Source organism: Cebus imitator, unplaced genomic scaffold (assembly GCF_001604975.1).
Source record: "Cebus imitator isolate Cc_AM_T3 unplaced genomic scaffold, Cebus_imitator-1.0 Scaffold219, whole genome shotgun sequence".
Lineage (NCBI taxonomy): Eukaryota > Metazoa > Chordata > Mammalia > Primates > Cebidae > Cebus > Cebus imitator.
The window spans coordinates 1424661-1447056 of NW_016107534.1; the positions used below are offsets into that span (position 1 = coordinate 1424661).

General features: G+C 39.0%; 1 protein-coding gene across 5 annotated transcripts in view; it reads right to left on the minus strand.

Annotated features, from left to right (window-relative positions):
• Window positions 1–22396, minus strand: part of GRM8 (glutamate metabotropic receptor 8) — a 780131-nt gene that overhangs the window by 631592 nt on the left and 126143 nt on the right. For all 5 annotated transcript variants that reach the window (XM_017549479.2, XM_037746051.1, XM_037746049.1 and 2 more), the window contains exon 3: window positions 7777–7993. In XM_017549479.2, the coding sequence (XP_017404968.1) occupies window positions 7777–7993 (217 nt within the window). The remainder of the gene's footprint in view (window positions 1–7776; window positions 7994–22396) is intronic.

The window sequence follows — 22396 nt, forward strand, 5'->3', positions numbered from 1 at the left end:
ACAACAGTCACTCAACAGAAATTCATGAAGCACTTGTTACATGCAGGTACTGTACTGGGTATTAGAAATTCTTGCACTGAGAGAAAACAGGTCCTGATAGAAGACATTGACAGAGAAATCAGAATTACATTCAGAGTGGCAAGTCGTACCACAGAGTTAGGTACAGGGACCCTGGAAGCACATTGCTAAGGAGGAGGCAAGATACCCCAAACTTGTCTTCAAATCCCAACCCTTTTGAAGTAGCAGCTGAATGATCACACTCAAGCAGAAGCAACTATTAGGTGATACAGTAAATAATATTCAATAACCAAGGATGACAAGAATAGGACAGGGTAGAATACTTAGCCCGGGAGTGGGTGGATGGCATTGAGAACTAGGGAAGAGATAAGAGAAGGGAGGTGATCGGGAGTCATTCGAAAGCCTCCTCTCTGGTCTTTCATGTAGAATGTTAGCCATATAGGGCTAAGATTGAAGGTAATTAACAAATCAAGCAAAAATCACTCTGCAATTTCAAATATTGTACACAACAGGCAACATATTTAGCATCTTTAGAATAATACACAGCTTTGTCCTACCTTGGGGTGGGGGGGGACTGTATTTTCCCCCTTCCTTTCACTAGTAATGCACTTTGCAGTTTATAAAGAACATTCACAAGAATTATATCATTGGATGATTACTGAGCAGAAAGGGCCTCCATTTTACAAACAAGGAAATGAATTCTCAGAGAAGCTTGTTAATGAAATCTCATAACTGAAACAGAGGAATTTAAAGAAGTGCTTCTGACTCCAAGGTTGGCTCTACTGCATCAAACTGCCATTGTTTACTAAAAACTTAACTACAGCATTAGAATCATAGGTTCTGAAGCACTTATTTGAATGCTGTTTGCTGTTTCACATTAACAGCAGCTGTTGCTATTTGGCAGTTACTAAGCCCTAAATATTAGGAAAGGCTAGGGTGAAGAACAGCTTTGAAATGGCACTCTATTTGATCAGGTTCTGCAATAATTGTTAAAATCATATGCATGTCCTTTGGATTCCTATAAAGCTTCTACAGTATCACTGCACCTGCAGTTCCAATTTGCAATTTTCTCAGCCCTCCTTTGAAGTTATTCTTGCCAATTACCTGGTGTTAATATTAATTAAATATGATTTGTAACTCAAAATGAGGTATTATCAATGGAACTCAGCTGTATGAATATAAAGTAAAATTTCCAATTGAATTAAATTGTTCTTTCATTCATAGTATTTTACAACATTAATACTTTTGTCAAATTGATTTTTGCCTGCTGGAAGTCATTTTTCCAAAGCAATGAACATCTGAGGGGAAACACTGCTCTTTATGTATTCTTTCCTGTCTGTCATTGAAAATACTTTGTTTTAATCTTAAAGTGAATCCATTTCAATTAACAGAAACTTGGTTCTTGTTCATAACCCAAGAGGGGAAAATGCTTTCTTTTAAAACTATACTAAAATACATTAAATATGTAATCAGTGAACATGTTTCAATTGTATACTAGCGATGAAATTTTCCTTACTTTATTGATTGAAAAAAATCACTAAAAAAAAATCACTCACTAAAAAAAATCACTATCAAACTTTTTGGCAACTCATTTTATATATACAAAAAATGAATTAATTAAATTTGTTTATTCCATTAACATTTCAAATAGAATCTTCCAACGCAACAGCTCTGTGGTGCTTTCCAACTCTAAGATGTTAATATTCTGAACATGTCAAACAATAGTCAGAAGCTTCCAGCATTTGCAAACCAGGGAGAGAAAGTCACATATAGTGGAATATTTGACAGAATCAGGTCTATTCTGCCCCCTGTAACGTATGCGTTGATGACTTGAAGGCCTGTCATCTTCAATAAGCCATTCATAAACATGATGACTGATTAAAGAAGGTGTACCACCATACTGTGCAAAACCACAATGAAAAGATATGTTTTCACATATTCCTTTTATCTTCAAAGATAAAGCTTTAGCTTCCTTGCCCCTTAGAATGATAGCAGTAGTATTAACATTTATTAGCCTCTCGTCTTTTAAAAATAATCTAATAAGGTGAGACAAAGAAGGGAAGGAACCTGTCTAAAGACTCAAGGAAATCATTTATTGAGTCATGAGCCACCAGGCCCAGAGCTTATGATGGAAAAGCATGAGTGAGTATCACCAATTCCATTATTACAATATTAGTGAAACAGTTTATCTATGAATTAAAACAAGACAAATAAAGAACTGTGTCCCTAACAACTGAGGGTTGTGTAACATGCAGGTCTTAACCAGCAGCAACTAAGCTGTTCCCTTCCCTCAAGCCAAAAGACCAAAGGGGGAAATAAAAATAAATGAGCCCAGAAGGAATTCTCTGGATGTCTGTAATTTTCCAGGTGTCATCAAAGAGAAGCTTCTTGGAATAACACAAAGTGGTGCAGTTGAACAACAGGTACACACCTATGTTGGCAGTGTCTATTTTGATCCTACAGGGAAGCTCTCAATTACCCAGGAAAGCCAGACAGATACCGGGATCCCATCACCTACCCCAGTCTGGAACCCTGAATTATCCATTAGGTTACCTCATTTATCTAAGGGTCAGAATTGGGAGAGTAGAATTCCATAACACTCCAAAAGGAACTTGTGAACTTGCTATCTTACAGGCTTCCCCGTTAACCAAATTGTCTGCTTAAGCCCCTCTCATCCTTATGACTAACCTGTTGTCCTCCTGGCCCACCTCCTATCCCTATCACTGGAAACTAACCTTCTGAGTATACCCTCTCTCACCCTCTGTTAAGGATTGAATTATCTCCCAAGAAAAATACATTGAAATCCTAACCCCAGTACCTCACAATATGATCTTATTTGGAAATAGGGTCATTGCAAATGTAGTTAGTTAAGATGAGGTCATACTGGAATAGCGTGGGCCTTTATTCTAATATGTCTGCAGCTTTATAAGAAGAGAAGACGTAGACAAACACAAGAAGGAAGAGGATGGCCATGTGATAGTAGAAGCAGAGACTGGAGTGATGCATCTACAAGCCAAGGAATACCGGGGATTGTCAGCAAACACCAGAGGCTAAAAAACACAAGGAGGGATTCTCTCCTACAAGTTTCAGAAGCAATATGGCCCTAATGACACCCTGAGTTTTTATTTCTAGCCTCCAGAACTGTGAGACAATAAATTTCTATCGTTTTAAGCCACCTAGGTTGCTATACTTTACTATGAAACTAAAATACTAAGTGAGATCCTCTTAAGGACCTTGCTTCATGTAGGAACCCTAGCCCTAACCCTAACCCTAATGTGGATGTTTAGGTGTGCATTCTGGCAAAAGTTCCTGCTTTCTTATGAAACACTGCTCAACATCCTTAAACTTTTTCTGAGGAGCTGCTTGTAACATCTCCCATAATGCATGTCTTCTTCAAAGGAGTATGAGAGCCCTCCCATGACCACAAACCCATCAAAAGAGAACACTCTATCATACTGTTAGCTCCCCATTAGAATGTCTGGGCATTTATTCCCACACTGTATTAGTCTGTTCTCATGATGCTAACAAAGACATAACCAAGACTGAGTAATTTATAAAGGAAGGAGGTTTAATTGACTCACAGTTCCACATGGCTGGGTGGGTGGGGTGGGCTCACAATCATAGTGGAAGCAAATGAGGAGCAAAGTGCCCCACCCTTGACACATGGGGATTATAATAATTCAAGGTGAGATTTGAGTGGGGACACAGCCAAGCCATATTGCACACTTTTATATAAAAACTTCTCCCCATGAGTCCATCCTCATTCCCCTTTACTTCTCACCTTAGCAACCACCATTCCATACTGAAAAACCACAGGGGTGGAGCTGCCTAAGGCCTTGGGAAGCCACCCCTCACAACAGTGTGCCCTGGATGTGGGATATGAAGTCAAAGGAAACCATTTTGGAGCTTTCAGATGTAATGACTTCCCTGCTGTGTTTTGAACCTGCATGTGGCCTGCAGCCCCTTCCTTTTGGAACAGAAATATTTATCCAATGCCTCTACTTACACTGTATCCCAGGAGTCAATAACTTGTTTTTGATTTTACAGGCTCATCGCTGAAAGGAATTTTCTTTGTCTCAGATGGAACTTTGGACTTTTTTTTTTTTTTTTTTTTTTTTTTTTTTTTTTTTTTTTTTTTTGAAACGAAGTCTCCGTCTGTTGCCCAGGTTGGAGTGCAATGGCATGATCTCAGCTCACTGCCATCTCCACCTCCCAAGTTCAAGCAATTCTCCTGCCTCAGCCTTCCAAGTAGCTGGGACTATAGGCACATGCCACCATGCTCAACTAATTTTTGTATTTTTAGTAGAGACAAGGTTTCACCATGTAAGCCAGGCTGGTCACGAACTCCTGACCTCAGGTGATCTGCCCTGCCCTGGCATCCCAAAGTGCTAGGATTATGGTCATGAGCCACTGGACCCAGCTTGGACTTTCCAGTTAATGCTAGAATGAGTTAACATTTGGGGAGACTATTGGGAAGGCATAATTGCATTTTGCAATGGGAAAAGGACATGAGATTTGAGAGGAGCCAGGGCGGAAAGACATAGTTTGGATATTTATCCCCACCCAAATCTCATGTTGAACTGTAATCCCCAATGATGGAGGCAGGGCCTGGTGGAAGGTGTTTGGGTCATGGGGACAGACCCCTCACTGCTTTGTGCTGTCTGAGATAATGATGTTTCAAAAAATATGGTGGTTTAAAAGCGTGTTGCACCTCCCCTTGCTTCTGCTTCACCTTCTGCCATGATTGTAAGCCTCCTCGGGCCTCCCCAGAAGCAGATGCCACTATGCTTCCTGTACAGTCTGCAGAACCCTGAACCAATTAAACCTCTTTTCTCATAAATTATCCACTTTCAGGGATTTCTTTATAGCAATGCAGGAATAGCATAACACACCTCCAATGTCTAGAAAATTAAGGATAAAATAAACACCCTATGATTTGAAATAATCATGTGTCTATGTCAAGCCTTCCAATTTTGTCTCCCATACATCACTATACAAACTATGCTCCAGTCAAACAGTGCTATTTGATGATGCCATCTATATTTTTTTCCTTCTCAGCAATAATTCTATAATCAAGAGATGCCCTGGGCTGACACTATAACAGCTGTGATATCAAGGGGCTATTTGTCTTTATCAAGTGTCTCTTGTCCCTCTCCCCTTCAGAAAGATCTCAGCTAGGGAAGAGCCATCACTGAAGTCTCATCATAACCATCATACACTCGTAAGTTTCATTCTCCCAGATTCACAAAGGACACTTCCCCAAGTCTGATTTTGTTAAAATGAAAAACCTTCTAATCAAAGTGTATAAGCAATTCATCACTAAACCGATTTTCATTTCACCATCATTCCATTATGATCTGCCCAGGTTAATCAGAGGTAAGACAGAAGAAGCCTCAATTTACACTGAAATTTCTTAGCAATCGATGTTGCTGAAGAGAAATTCAGAACAAAGTACAGAAAACATTATGAGTTGGGGAAATATACAATTTTATTAATGGGCAGACACTCCAAAAAATGAATTTATCGTCTCCTTCTCAGTCAAGCTACTGAGCTTTAAAAAACACACTACTAACATGGTGACAGAGATGTCATCAATGTTGTAGTAAGAGCTGCAAATATTACAGAACTAATGAATTTTCATTAGGGACACCAGATAATTTCAGAATGGGTTAAGTTGCTACCATTTGCCTTTGCCATTAATATCATTGTCATGTAAAAGGTTTAATTTTCAGCTATTTTTGTTCTAGATAAAATCTTTGTCATTAAAATGAGGGATGATTTTGATATTTAATATATTCCATGGCATACTCCAGTGTGGTACTAATTTGGCCTTTTCAGTATTCTGCATATTAATTGACAATCCATCCCTCCTCCATTCCCCAGATAAGTGAGAACTGAAATAGAATGGACAACCAATCAAGTCACAGAATACTGAAAAGATCAACATAGAAGAAATGTGTTGCTCTAATCAAGAGCATATACAAGGCACTAAAATTATTTTCTCCCATGCTAATGACTATGATAGAAACAGGAATAATGAATGGCACCATCTAAATCCTTTTATGTAACAGTATTACCAAAGCATAGCAATGCTCCCTAAAAAATAAAAACTAAGTATTTTAGTCAAAAGAATAAAACTGTGGTTTCACTTAACTTTTAGAACAATGTATTTTGTCAGATTCTGCAACAATTGGCAGATTACGTCCTGTTTTGAATTTTTTATAGGAATCTATCTCATGCACACAAAATGTGTTCTGGAGTTGCAGAATGTCCAGGAGAACTGCAGAAAACTTATTTAAATACATACTCTATTTGTTTCCTTCTCTTATAGAATTTTCACTCTGGTAAGAACTGACATCAGTTGCTTAAATAATACATTAACCCTGTTTTCAGAAGTGATTGTTTTCATTTGAGTGGGCCTTTCCTCTAAGGATAAACTTTAGATTTTTATCCAAGAAGATAATATAATTTGTCATAATTTAAAGATCAATTGAATGTTTTAAATCAATTTTATAGCAGTAATGATATAAATTTCCAGAGAGCAAAGATTATGGCATCATGCACACTTACAGCAGGTGTGAATAGTTGTCCAATTTAGTCAATTAACCCAATCTGTCCAAAATGACCAGGCTTTTTATACATTTTCCACAATAGCACAAATGTAGAACAAATGTGAACTATATTAAATATTGTGTAATATAATTTTCTATGCCCCACAACACACAGAAAAACTTGTAGCCATCTGCAAGTCTCTCAAGTGAAAATCCTATTTCAATAACATTAGACTTTTTGTCCTTGATAAGCCCAAATCACTCCCATGATCTTTTCCTGAATCAAGGCCTCCAAGAAAAACAATAAATTTATCAATATAATGTCTTCCTTCGGGCTCAAAATTACTGAAAAACAATCAATGGACATTTAACCTTTCCACAAAATATTACTCTTATAGAAAAAATCATTCATTTTTAATAATAGTACTTAACAATAACATATCTCATTTCATTCACAAAGACACACTGTTGACAAATCAGCAGTTAAGATTTGTGCTCTAACTTGTTTCTTTGTTTTGCTCTGTGTTTTCAAAGCAGTGAAATGGATTTACAACCTCATTGGTACACATACAAGATGGTGAAATGCCTAGAGACTTGAATAAGCACCTTGAAAAAAATGCCCAGGACGGAGGTCAGCAGTACCTTGTTGTAAACAAGTTTTTACATCTTGCCCTTCATTACATCCTAAGCTTCAGAGCTTCAGTTGAGAGTAAAAATGCAAAAAGTCGAATATGACAATAAGAATATTGCTTAAGTATAGCCTTGGGGCCACTTCAGCATTGTTTTAAGATGATAACTAGACTTAATCCCTCTAGTGTTGGATGTTAAATTCCACTGACTTTTTTCAATTTAATGACTTGCTAATGTAAACTTCCATCTAGAACAATCAAATAGTATGTCATTTATTCAAATTTACAGTGGCTCTAATGTGCCAGCAAACTCCCTTGTCAAAACAGACAACTTTAAAAAAATGTTCACTTGAGTCAGGAGCCCTACTTCCTAAATTAGCACCAAAGTGTCACCTTGATAGACCTATGAACAACAAAATCATTTATAATAAACCCAGCTTCCCTCTAGAGTGGACAGCCTAGTTCATGCATCTGTAGGAGTTCTAATTATTCCCTACAGATAAAAGAGCACTTGGAGAAGCTCGGGCATCAGAAACCCATCGCCTCCAAATACATTCATTTTATAAATATATGCTTACCAATCTCCCTCGAGATCTGAGTGAAGGCCTCCACACCGCTCTCGCCATAGTTCCCCTCAGAAGCCAGTGTTGACACATAATTCCATCCCAGTGCTGTCACGATGTCCACCATGGCTTGCGCTTGGTAGGAGTCAGGTGGGACCACTCGAGAGAAAAAGTCATACCTGGTGTTATCACTTAGCTCTGGGGCTGTGGATGCATAGCTGATTTGAGGTATCTGCAAAACAAATGTTGGGTCATTTCAACCCATGAAGTATCTTCAAGAATGATGGATTGTCATAAGAGCTAAACAGTCAAGACTATACCAGAAACATAGACATATCAGCCTGAAGCCAACATACAGTTTTATGACTGCCAATTTAATTAGAAAGTATTTTTTAATGGTCCATAGGCTCACTTTCTCTCAATACACAATATGTCTAAACAGAAAGAATTTCATTTTGCTTTAGTTTCCATTGTTTTCTGGAGCCAAAGCAAAACATTTGTGCTTTTTGTTGATGTTGCTTTTTCAGTCTGTACATGATAAGCTCTGGTGCAAAAAGGAGAGAAAAATGAAGGCATATGCATCAGAAAAGGTCACCTCTGAAACTGGCTTTAGCTTTATAGGACACTAATGATATACAAAGACTAACAAGGAATTTAATGAGATTGGTTTGTACACTTAATGCCATTTCAGTCTTGAGACTACATGTTCAGTAAAGTATCTTAAATATATAGTTTTGCAAGTCTATCTACTGTTTATTGATATAATCAGTGTGCTACAAAAGGATTTGACAATTGCCAGTCACATATCCTCTCATAGAAACATCTTTTTAACTTCCCCAAAACATCACAGAAAAAGGAATCCAAACCATAAATTCTTTAAAAGAAGAGACTATTTTTCTTTTAATGTGGTGAATTGCTAGAAATTTTTCAAAACGAGGAATCCTATGTCATTTCTCAATAATGTGGGAAAGTGAGTTATGTGGTCGTGCCTAGTAACTCCTCTGATGCCATGCTGTGGTATGAGTGAAAGTTCAGAGATCAAAATGACTCCAAGATGCCCTAATTCAGGTAGCTTAGTTGAAAATGCAGGTCTGACTCGTATATAAAAAAATTAATTCTGTGCTACATCACAAGCTGCAGCTAATGTCAGTGCTCAAAGATGTTAGAGGTTGCAGTTCCATCTTTCCATACAGGGCTGTGCACTCTGGGATCCAACAGTCCCCACCACCGTCCAGACAGATGAATCCCAATCTGTGTAAACGTTTCAACTCCACTCTTTTTTTTTAAATTTATTTATTTTACCTTTGGTGCATACTATATCCGGCATTTCTCCCCATGTTATCCCTCCCCACCCTCCCCATACCCCACTGTCTCTCCTCTACCTCCCCCAACTGCCCCCAGTGTATGACGCACCTCTCCCTGAGTCCACATGTTCTCTACTTGTAAAGCCCTCAACATCTAGATAATCTTCTTCCTAAGTCTAGAGAGTCCTACTCCATACTGGTGGCCAGTGAAATGACAACAAAGTTCCTAAAATGTAAAAGTCGCCCCAGGAGCAGCAGCAGAGCAATGTGCTTTGGAGCTGTCCGGGGTGCTGAAAATTCGTTCAGCTTCCTCGTAACTTGGATCCACCTACGTTGTCCATAACAATGAGTACCCAGAATAGTCTGGCCCATTTAACCCCAAATTCTTCCTGGTTCTGTTCTCCTAGTGGGGACCATGTTAACCTACTTGTTAAAACTGTGGGACCAGGTGGGACAAAGATGACCTGACCCTCCTCATCCTGCCCTTTGCCTTCTCTGTCAGATATGCCGGCCTTACCTTGACAAATTTTTCCCCTGGTTAGATTTTGTGCCTCCATAGTACATGACTACTCGCAAGAACACCCCTCTAAATCTCAAACCACACACCAAACCTTGGCCTTTTTCGCCTTTTCTTGTTTGTTTTCAGAGGGCCTGGGAAGGAAACCATGGATAACTCAGTGAGATCTCCTTCTTACCAGGTAAAAGTTTCCCAAACATCAAAATCATGTGTATTTCTATGTTCTAACGAAATAAAGTTAGCCATCTGACCTTAACTTTAGAAGAAATTCTGTGTATGTGCAAGTATGGGATGTGTGGAGGAAATAGAGCATTCTATAGCAAATTCTATAGCTCTATAACATTTCCTTGTCCTATTTGGATACATAATTCTCCCACTTCCTAAGGTACTAACAGTCCAGCCATAAAATGACTTACACAATTCCCAACCTGCCTATAATAAGCCACCCTTTCTAAATATGAGCAGAAAGTGTGAAAATTGAGTGTTTGAAACCAAAACTAATTATCTCAAATTACTACCTTCAGTCAGTCACTTCCAGGCTGTTTAATTAGCAGTCAGCCTCAGGTTTAGGATTAATTAAACAGGTGTAAAGGGTATATAAAATAAAAGTGCAGATAGAAGATGGTTGTTTTATTAATTCAGTAATGGATTTTCTCCTCAAAGTCTTGAAGAGTTTTCTCTTTGCAGATTAATGTGTAGGAAAGTAATGTGAGCATATGTGTTTGTATTTTTATTTTTTCAGTCTACAATAATGCACATCAGGGTATATGAATAGTATTTCAAGACAAGTTTGCATGAAGTCACATCTCATTTTTATTTTGTTGTGGTAGACCACTAAGTACTGGCTCATTAGGCATTTTAATTTCTGTGCCAGCATCACCAGTATTTCTACCATTCACAAATTAAACCCCTTCTGGCAACTGAAGTAGAAATTATTTAAAGACACGGAATGCTTCTTTTTCTCTTCCCTAGATCAGATCCACCCTAACTAGCCCCTTAACCTTGGAGGTTTCATCTACTAGAAACACAACAATGATTAAAAGGTGGTGAATGGTAAAGAGAAGTGGAGGAAAAAAATCAGAGGAAAAAGAAGGAAAGCATACTAAGAAAAGAAATTGCTAGGAAAAGCACCCATCATCAGTTCCCCCATCCTTTAAAATTAAAAAAAAGCAGTATTTTTTATAAGCCTCTGTTAACTCCTATTGCCAATGTAAAGGATAAAATCCAAGCTCTTCAGTCTGGTTCACAAAGACCATCAGATTCTGTCTCATCTTCCTCCCCTGATCTGTACCTTCTCTCCATATTCTCACAGCATCTGTACCTTTCCCCAGACCAGGAAGTCTTAATGCTCTCCTCTATCTAATGATCTTCTACACAAATTCAATATCCAACTCAAAAGTCACTTCCTTCTGGGGACACTTTCACTAACTCCATCAGGCAGGGCTGTCTTTTGCTATTCCTGTCTTCCAAAGCTTCCACGATCTGACATTAGAATCATGACTCTGCTGGCTTATGATCCTCTCAAGACCAAGCAAGGTCTCTGTTTGTTCATTTGGTATCCCCAACACTAGGCAGAGCAAGTGCTCAATGAATGTTTGAGGGAAACTGATTAAACTGCAGCAGGAAATTTTACAGCTTCTTTCCCACCATCCCCTCCTCTGCATTCAACCAAAATATTGTGCAGGCAATTCTCCATTTGACCCTCCTGACCTTTCCCCATCCTGCCAAAGTGCCTAGGAGGCTGTTCTCTATGACGATATTGCCTGGGCTTCCTTGCCTCTGGCTTCTAGTTGAGTTTGGCCTGAAGGCACCAGCAGAATACGGAAGGGTGAGGGGAAACAGAAAGAAGAGTATTTATCCCCCAGCTTCTTCCTCCACTGACTCAGTGTTTCTTCACCTAGGCCCTCACCCATAGCTACAGCTCTTGCCAGATTCCAGTGACCACTCTCTACCATTATCCCTGTAGGTGTCCCCACTGTCGCTGGCTCCTGAGCACTTCATCATCCCTTGTTTTTTTTCTAACTGTGCCCACGATTACAAACAGGCTTTTTGTGAACCTCTTTTCCATTACTTGTGAGTGTGCCAGAAGGCTGATGAACACGGCCCTATGACAAGTCTCTGTAGAAGACAACACTGCTGTGCTCCCCCACTCAGTGCTGCCCTAACCTCAGCCCTTTTCTAGACACTTGTCCTTTCAGCTTTCTCTACTGCTGTCCTTAGGTGACTTTCTCCTTTCCTTTCTCCTTCAGTTCCCTAAAGCATCCTATTGCATACTTGAAAACACCTGTCATTTTGTTTTTCTTCATTTCTTATTTTCTTTGTGCTGAGGCTTTATAAGAATATAATATGTACTTGAATAAGGCCATATTTCTATTAATCAAAGCATATTTGAGGCAATTAATTATACAACTCAGGACACTCATCACTCTTTTTTAAAAAATGTTTTAGATTCCACTTTTCTAATAATTATTTTGTTTAGAAAAAACTCTTTCTTCTCTCACTACATTCTTCACTTCAGCCAACAGAAGAGGAGATTCCTACCCCCCAAACCCACCCTCTTTGGGAGCTCCAGAACAAATATTTCCTCTCTCACTCTCCATTCCTCTACTGACTTTCCCAACATGGAGGGGTAAACAAATCAAAGCAAGAGTTCTACATTTATTAGGCAAAAGAGGATCGCAGGCTCTCCCTTTATTCTCTGACCTGTCTACTCATATCTCAGGCTTCTTTTCTCTATAATGTCAAGAGACCAGGCAGGACTTCAATTCTTGGGAAGGAAGCCCACCCTCTTCTCTCCATATTCCACTGGCAACCAGATGTTTGAGAAATGCTTGAAGCCCATGCTAAACATTGCAAGTGAACTTTAAGTCTTCTGTGCAGGCAGAAGTGGGTCCCAAGGTTGAGATGTGGTACAGGAGTAGGAGCCACAGGTTCAAGCTGAATTATCTCCAATCCAGTTCTTAACAGATAGCCATGTGCCTGGGGAGTTATTTGGTGCTTGCCCAGCTGTTAATAAAGCTAATTACTTGATCTACACTTAATTAGCTATTCTGTGAATACTGGATTTGCAAACTGAGACATTCCAAAAATCTGGCTCAAGGAGATTAAAGTTCTATTTCAAAAAAAAAAAAAAAATCATTTACATGTATTATTAATAGAAGTTATCAAAGATTATTATCTTCTAGTGTCTGTTCTTCTTTTTCCAAATGAAACCTCCAGTTTTCACCTAGCCATCCAGAATATGACTACATTTCCTAGCTTTCCTTGCAGTGGTGAGCGAAGCTTCTGAAAAGTATCCTTAAAAGGCGGCGGCATGCCTTTCTCATGCTCCTCCCTCTTTCTTGCTGGCCAGAATTTGGACATAATGTTGGGAGCTTCATTACCCATCTTGGGCTATGCCCTAGCAATGGTGGAACAAAAATCCACACCCTGCTCCAAGCTACTGTGATATCTGGATTCCTAAAGCCACTTGACTGTTCTTTCCACTTCCATTCATGCCCTTCTCAGATCTGTGTTATACCAGCACGAAAACTGGTATTTAAAAAAAAAAAATAGATCTTAGAGTCCTTCAATCATTTCCCCATTTCCCTTAGAATATAGCCCAAACCACTTGTCACAGGATCCTTTGAACTGGCAACTGACCACCTATCCCTCCCACTCACCTGATCCAACCACCCTAGCTTCCTTTTTGTTCCCTGACCAGGCTAAGTCCTTTTTCACCTGCAGCACTCATACGTATCACCCCGTACATTTTCCCAAGTCAGTCCTTCCTGGCCTTTCTCCTCCTTCAGCCTCAGCTCAACAGACCTTCCCCGACCACCCCATCTAATGTTGTCTCCTCACCTTCCATTATGACCTCTTCACTCTACTTATTTCCTTCCTCTTCACAACTTGCATTAATTTGTGTATTCTGTTTCGTCTACTAACATGTAGATTCCACAGGGTTATTTTCTGCATTGTTTACAGATGTAACATGAGCTCCTAGGAGATAGTAGGTGTTCAATAAATATTCATTGAAAGTAAAATGAACCTATTCATCCATTAATCAAGACTCCTTATTTTCTTCTTCCATGTATTCTAACTTTGAAACATTTTTCTATAAAACTACTTAAGTTAAAAATCACCCATTTCCCATATTTTTTATTAATCAAAGATCTATTCAGCTGCAAAACTTCTGATCAGCACAAGGTATCTGTTTTTGCCAAGCTGAAGTGACAGAATTCCAGTTCAAATCACTGAAGTGCCGTTTCAGTTTTAGCCTGTGCAGTCTCCTCAGAGGGAAGCATAAAATTGCCATTTTGCTTTTTGAAATGCCAAAAATGGCCACGGAAACTTCATAACCATCTTGGCAAACACCTTGACAGCCCATGGACTTCAGTGTGTCATTAAGAATAAAAATTACATTTCTAATCAAAGGCTAGCATCACAGATTATGTAATCATTTACCCCTCCTTGCTTATCTTTATCTGTAAGGCAGATATTCCAGACAGGGATAAAAGTGTTTACATATCCCCCAAGCCGACCATATCTCTCCATGTTGCCTTCACTGAGCCTTACTGTACATGACCGAGTGATGAAATGAGGGATTTCTGCGGCTCCAAGGAGCTCAGAGCCTTTTAGACACCAGAAATACTTTTTTTGTGGTCCAAGGAAGTTACAACTTCAGCTGCCTTTTTAAGGTTTCCCACTGCTTGCACATCAAAATATTGCGATAAGCTTGAAACTTGCCTTGTCTGCTAGAATGGCATAAGTTTTGCAACTGCTCACCGCAGTTACTGGTTTGCTAAAGAGCCTAAGGAAGCCAAGATACCCCTGACAAGACTAGCAAAAAGCCACCTAAAGCACAGCTTAGATGAAGCCCTTCAAAATTTTAGAAATTTCAGTCTTTCTGCCAGGAACTTGCAAACATCTGAGTACAGGTTTGCAGACAGAAGACAATTAAACCTGAATCATATATATTTTTACCATCAAAAAGGTTTTTTTCTGCCAAAAAAGATTTTTGTTCTCTGCAAACAACCTTATCCATTGATCATGGAACTTAATTGGTGGGGCAGGTTGGTGGGGTGGGTTCTTTGTGCTACTCAAGAGCATCATTGGTTTTTTTCCAGTGAAAGATCAGCTTAAAGCCATACTCTTCCCCTAGGGGCTAGTGCTTGCCCGAGTACTTTTCCAGTGGTGGTGGTTAGCAACAGCGGCCATCAGAACAATAGCTTCCTGCCACCTGGCCTTGAGGTAGGTTTGTTTTTGCTGCAAAACTGAGGTCAAGGAAAGTATAATTATTACAGCCATTAACTTTGTCTTTTTATACTTGACTGTTCTCTAATATTAAAGCTACTAGTTGCTTGTGGCAAAACATAAATATACAATCAGAAACTAGATATAAATGAGAAGATAGGGACAGAAGTCAATGTACTGCACTGACCCAACTCTCCCAACCCTTCCCTGAGCTTTCATGCTCCTCCCACCTTCATGAAAACAGACTAAGGAGAGGGAAAAAAAGAAAGGAAATGTAAAGCCAGAGAGTGAAACAAAAAGAAGTTGGGTGATCACCCCAAATTTGCATTCAAAAACATGAAGATGTAGTATTCCTTTCCCAAATCAGGAGCGGCTCAGAACAGTCCTGTCCACATAGTGGACAGTTATTAAGATCCCTACTTGTACAAGTTGGCGTCAAATAGGAAATTCAGTCTCTGGCCGTTTCTTCTCAGTTGAGTTCCTACAGTGGATTCAGAGGAGGATATGGGCCTTTGACTTTTGATGCACAAAGGAGCTTAGCAAAAGAAAAAGGAGAGGAAGCCTATTGACATGGGAAATCATGGGGTCAGGGAGAGCCAGGAGTGCACTATATTGCACCATAGTTTTATCTTTCTCCTCAACAGGAGCTCACTAAGATCAAGCAAAGCTTTGCATACATACCTACACCAAAGGGGCCTGTGGTTAGTTAACAGAGCTGAGTGTAACACAGAATTAAGGTTTAAGGTCATGAGTTGAATTCCATTATTGGCCAGGATGAAGTCCTGGCCCAGAGGGTACTAGAGCCTTCCTCTTCACAAATGCATAGCATACTAACAAAGTCAACCAGAGAGAGGAGAGACAATATCAATCCATTCTCACTGCTAGATGAATAATTCAAAAAATTTTTTGCTACTAATGGTGAACCTAAAATTTTAGCAAATCATGACAGACACACTTTCTTCAAAAGGTAAAGAGTGTTTTTGTATCTATGTCCGCCTGAAAGTATAAATATATATTACACTTACAAAATCATATGTTAATTTCAGATAATTCATTTGAATAGACCATTGAATTGTAAAAGGGTACATTTTCTCACCTCCTTTTCAAGGGTATTATGTGAATCATAGAGGCAACAAAAACAAATGACTCAAGGAGACTAAATAAAGGGACTATTTTCAAGGCAGGAGCAGCATATAGGGAAGGCAATGGAAAGCCCAGTACAGAAGGAGTCAGAGGTTGAGGTTGGCAGTTGCCACCTATGAGCCCTAAGAGAGAGAGCAATTACAGTCATGAATGGAAGCTACCTTGAGGGGAGCAGTAACCTCTCTAAAAGGATACTGCCAGCCCCTGGCAACCCCAAAAGGAAATTACATTCTGACCTCTCCCTCATACACACCTCCTCCTGGGTCTCCCTCTGACCAAACTTACTGGAAGCCAGAGAACTTGACTTTGCCTACACAAAGGAGCCTTCCAGGGCAGCCAGCAGATGGCAAAAGAGAGAAAGTCGTTGTGGCAGGGCAAGCAGAAGCTATCTGGCACAGGAACCGTTAAGCATTGCTCACTGGACATGTGAACTAAATTTATGGATAGTTGTGCAGATTTTCAGTTTTCCATGTTATATTGCTTTTTCATAATTTGATGCTTTCAAATATTTTTTACAGAAAATCTACACTAAGACATTTTAATTTGGCTATTGAAAATCCCAGTCCTAAGATTAGACCAATGAAGTTTGGATTTCTTATGGAAAATGAAATAACAAATGCCATGTTTTAGAAAGAAATGTAACGATTTTAATCAAATTGGTAATGGCATTTTGACTTCTAACCTGTTTATTTAAAATGAAAGAGAAGCAATCCATGAACATGAAATAATTTACATATAAACAACCATAATTATACCCTATAAGATTGAATAAACCTTTTTTTACATCTGCTAATTACATTTTACAATGAGAAAGCACAACAGCTCCTTAGGGAAAGAATTGTCCTAATCTATCAAGTCCTAGTAGTGTGGGGATTTTTAAGCCTAACTGCCCTAAAAGTTTTACTAGCAAGTTGAATTTAAAACCTCCACTTTCTAAGAAAGAGACTTAGGCTGGGCCCAGTGGCTTACACCTGTAATCCCAGTCTTTTGAGAGGCTGAGGCAGAAGGATCACTTGAGATCTGGAGTTTGAGACCATCCTGGGCAACACAGTGAAATCCCCATCTCTATAAAACATTAAAAAATTTGCCAGGCCTGGTGGTACACTTGTAGCCCCAGCTACTCAGCAGGCTAAGGCTGCAAGATCCCTTGAGCCCAAGAATTCAAGGTTACAATGAGCTATAATTGGACTACTGCACTCAGCCTGGGTGACAGAGAAAGACACTACCACTCAAAAAAAAAAAGGGGGGGGGGGAGGACTTTAATATTCCAACTAATTTTATAGTTTCTCTAGTTTATAGCATCTCCTTCAATTTTGCCTTTAAAAAAATTGAACAGTTTTATTTACATTTCCATATATTTCAGTACTCCATGATTCTAAAAAATTATAATTAGTGCATGTGCAATATTACACAGAAATTTAAAAGGCTAATTCAATACATATACTTCTTCTAATAGTTAAACTTAATGTTTTTTTAATGGTTACTTTTTGATTAATTCATTCAACAAATTAGCTCCCACTACATGCCAGACACGGAGACAGGCGCTGGAGATAGGCCAAACAACACATGGTCCTCCCACCCCCACAGAGCATATGGCCAAATGGAAAAAGCGGGCATTCAATAAATAACCAACCAAATAAACATTTAACAGCAATTGTAATAATTGCTCCAAAAGCTAAATACCAGCTGCTAAGAATTACAGAGCCACTCACCTGGTCCACAAGAGACAGGGCAAGCTTCCCTGATGAAGTGACACTAAGCTGACACATTGAAAAATGAAGAAAAAGAAACAAACACTGAACACCAGCCACAGGTTGCCTTTCACTTGAGACCTCCTTCTGATGTGTACACCACCCAATTTGCAGAAATGAAGAGGACAGGCAGTCTACTGACAGGTACTTAATTTTAGAAAACTTGCCACAGGGTGAAAAATATTAAACCACAGACCACCATCTCCCATGCTTATTACAAACACTGTTTTCAAATACTATATGCATAACTGGGGTTCTTATGCCAGGACTATTAAGAAAATGCTATGAAATTTATCATCAGGGACTTGCACTACATTCTCACAGATCTCTGAGTCCTGAGGCTTATAAGGGTAAGGCATGAAATAAATGAATGGATAGATGTAAACAGATGAATGAACATAGAAGACACCAAGAAGCAACTTTAAGTCAAGAGCCCCCCAAAAAATGTATACTTATATCACTTATAAGCTCTAATATTTGTTTCCTTCTTTAGGAAAGCAAAAAATATGTGATTGAGAAGTAGTAGGAATCTCTCTTCTTTGTACTCAGGCAATGAAGGCTTTGGGATAGGACTTCAAACTCTATGAGAAGCAGGTTAGAACTAAACCTAAAAGATAACCTGGCTTGGCTTTGCTTTGTTTGTCTCTTTACAAGGTAATGTACATTTTCTGCAACCCTCAAGAGGAAGAAAGAAATACATGGATCTGACCACCTCTGGGAACTCTGCTCAGTAAGGCAGCATCCCAGGGAGACACAGAGAATTGCATTCCCTGCTTTCATTCTTTCTATTTCTGACAGTTTCTTTGATATCTTCTTGGTAAAGTTTTCAAGCAGTTTGGGATTTCAAGACGAAATCTGAGTATTAAAACAAAAAGTAGGGGAAATTGGGAAATGAGCTGCTTAGGACAGTGAAAGTTTTCTATAAAGTGATTTTCTCACATGAGTACCAAAAAATAATAAATTACATTTTTTTATAATAGAAAAACCAAAATGATGCCATGGCACTTTCTTAGCATCATTTGCTAAGTTACTTAAAAATTTAATTCTCACACCCACTCATTCCCATCACTGCTGACTTCAAACTATCACCTAGCATTTAATTTTCCTCTTCAGCTGATTTCCTTACTGTGCAATCAACTGCTGTGGTTCAATTTTTTTCCCCCAAGCATGTCAGCACTACAGCATTATAAAATAAAAAGTTAGTAATTATAACTAACAAATTGAAGTCAATAAACTAAGCTGGCAAATACTCCATTTAGACTGGCATTCTGCCACCCAATAATACATGGTTTGACTCTGCAAATGAATAATGTTGATAAGGATGTTTGTGCAAATAAGTTTCTTAGTTGGCAATTTCATAGATTTTTAGTGATTATCCACATTCACAAAATCTTGGTCTTCAAGTCATTATCTCTCAGCTAGCATTCAGGTACTGATTCTGAACACCAAATAGCACTGGAAATTTTCATTTGTTTTATGTTACCTAAGTTAGTAAACTCAGTAGGTTAGAAGAAGGTACATGTGAGGTTAAAGGTCTTCATTAGAGCTCCATTTACATAGGAGAAAACCCCTTCTCCAAATAGCAAGTAGGATTTCTTTCTTCTCCAAAGAGCAAGTAGCAGATTTCACAAATGGCCATCACTGGTGACTGGAACAGTTGATTAAAAGATGTAAATAACTCAGAGTCCTTTATTCCACCACATACTCTGGAATGCAAGGATATGTTCTTCTGAGAAGCGTCATCTCAGTATCCAAAGGGCAATACATTAAGTTTCCTCTAAACAATCTGATTAGCCCATTCATCCTATCAACAATCTCTTTTTGAGAAGCCTAACTTACTGCTCTCTGTAAGCCTTCTTTATGTGTCATATTCCATCTGCACACCTAATGTGTATGTATATACATGTGTACATGTTCATTTTGCCAACATTTATTTAACATGTTATATTGGCCAAGAACTGTGCTCAGTGCTTTATCTTCATTTTATGAATGGCAAAACTAAAATCTGGAGAAGTAACTTTCCCAACACCAAATAATTTGTAAATGACAGAGTAGGATTCAAATCAAGGCAGTCCAACCCCAGATTCATTTCTTAAATACCTCTACCATCCACTACTTTGGGTCCATTTTTAAATCTGATATTAATTCTTCACCTATGGGGACTTTTTTCCCCCATAGGTGTTCAGCTTCCTCCCTGTTTCCACTTCTGGTCACATCCACAACTCCTTTAGGGTCGTAAGTCATGGCTTAGCTGGAGCTTGGACATCACCAGCCATCATCATGTATGGTATCCAAGTGAACAGGAGATACTAGCAACTATAATTAGCTAAATGTTACCTGCCTCCTTTGGTTTTCATCAATCCCAATTGCAACAGTTTCTTCTGGGGAGGGGGGCCTCCCAGCCCAGTTGGGTACCAACAAAATAGCCTGAGACAAGTTTGGGGAAGGTTGGACAGCAATCACATAGGTCAATGGGGGGAAGGTAAGTGCAAAAAGGGGTACGCAAGTTCTCAAAGCCAGAGAGAGCACATCTAAACATAACAGGTGATGAGGAGCAGAGGGAAGAACCAAGAAATGAGGCTGGGCATGGTGGCTTACACCTGTAATCCCAGCAGTTTGGGAGGCTGAGGTGGGAAGATCACTTGAGGTGAGGGGTTCAAGACCGGCCTGGCCAACATGGTGAATCCCCATCTCTACTAAAAATACAAAAATTAGCTGGGCATGGTGGTATGCACCTGCAGTCCTTGTTACTCAGGAGGCTGAGGCAGGAGAATCGCTTGAGTCTGGGAGACAGAGGTTGCAGTGAGCCAAGATCATGCCATTTTACTCCAGCCTGGGCAACAGAGCAAGACCCTGTCTCAAAAAAAGAAAAGAAAAAAAAAAAGAAATGGTAGATGACTGAAAGGTGTTCCAGGCAGAGGGGACAGCATCTGATAGAAGCAAACCTATGAAAGGATACAGATTGCTTAGGAAAAGCAAACGATTTCACAGTCCTAGTGAAAGATGTACATGATCCCAGTTCAGTCTCCCTTCTGCTTGTGTGTTCTTATTTTTCATTCCAACAAGTATTTGTTAAGCACTGACTACAGGCCAACACTTTCTTACTTGGCCTGGATGAGAACTCACTCTCCGATTTTCCTCTTACATCTCCATCTCCTTTGTTGGCTATTCTTCCTCTGTTTCATCCTTTAAGTGTTAGTATTCTTTAGGATATGGCCTAGCCTCTCTTTTCTTTTCACTTCATACCCACTCCAAATCTATATATGCAGTCTAAATCTCTTCAGTGAATTCCAGACCCATGTCTTACTTGACTTCTCTCTTTAGTGTCTCACAGGTATCTCAAGACAACATGCCCAGAACTTGTCACACACACCTATCCCAGCATAAACTGAAGATCATCTGGTGTACCAGGGTCCTCAAGTCATAGTTGGCCAATCTGCTCGGTTCCAGAATTATGTGAGCACCACATACTTTCCAACTATGCGGTTTCCAACTACGCAGCTGTCATCTATGCGTGACTTTGGTCTGCCTGGTTTAGCCCTCTCTTTTTCATAACTGTCAGTGTCTAGTTAGCCACCAGAAATGAAGACTTTTTAAAAAATAAATTTAAGGTCCAAATTTCCTCTAGAGGAAAACATATGCTCAAACGTTTTGGTATAAAAGATATGTTCACATAGCAAAAGATAAATTCAACAGTATTGACTACAGTAACTGTGGCACTGACTAAGTTTTCTTTACAATCTTGCTCCTCAGTGCTGTCAGCAAACCCACAGCATCAGCATCAGCATCACCTGGGAACTTCTTAGAAATGCAGAATCTCAGGCCCTACCCCAGACCTACCGAATGAGACTTTGAATTTTAACAAGATCTCCAGGTGATTCGTGCTCACAATAAAATTTAAAAAGCGCTGCTGTAGTATAAAACATTGAATGTGTACTCAAGAGCCCTGTGTTTCCTTTAGAAACTTTTCCATATCATGCTCAAAGGGATTTAAACACATTCATTGCAAAGATTATTTTGGTGGATCTGTATGTTGTCATCGTGAGGAGATATAAAAGCTCCCTCTAATTCACTTTATGAAGTTGATGCCTTGAACATGATGTTCACTTCTCTTAGGGTGAACAATATCTCCTGATCATTAGAAATTTCTTTTCAAAAATATTCTGCATCCAAATTTCTATTTTTAATAATATTATGTTTCAATTCTTGCATCAAATGCTAGCATGGAGTTTATTTTTAGTGTCATGATAAATCTATAGACCAGTGAATATATCACATCAAGTGTTGAGTCAGTAAAAGGTTTTTAAATATATTTCTTACTTATTTGAAAATAACAGATGAGTTTTTGAAAAATAAAAATTTGGCAAAGCCTGCATGATGAAATGCCAAATAAAAAATTCAATGTACCTTGTCATCAATACACTGTCTATAGCATTCATATGTAGCAAGATAATTTAGTCAGACATTCATTTCTATCTGATTGTTACTGCTTTAGGAGACTGATGAAAGGATTTGTTTTCCTTTGTGCCCTCCACATGAGCAATAAAGCCCGCATGTCTTGGAGAAAACCATTTTCAGGAGACTTGGCTTATAAAGGTTATAGAGCTGAATTACTAGAGGAAGAATATCTCCCAAGGCTTGAGGAGGAGGAATTGGAAATGGAAATGAAGGGAGAGAACAGTAGT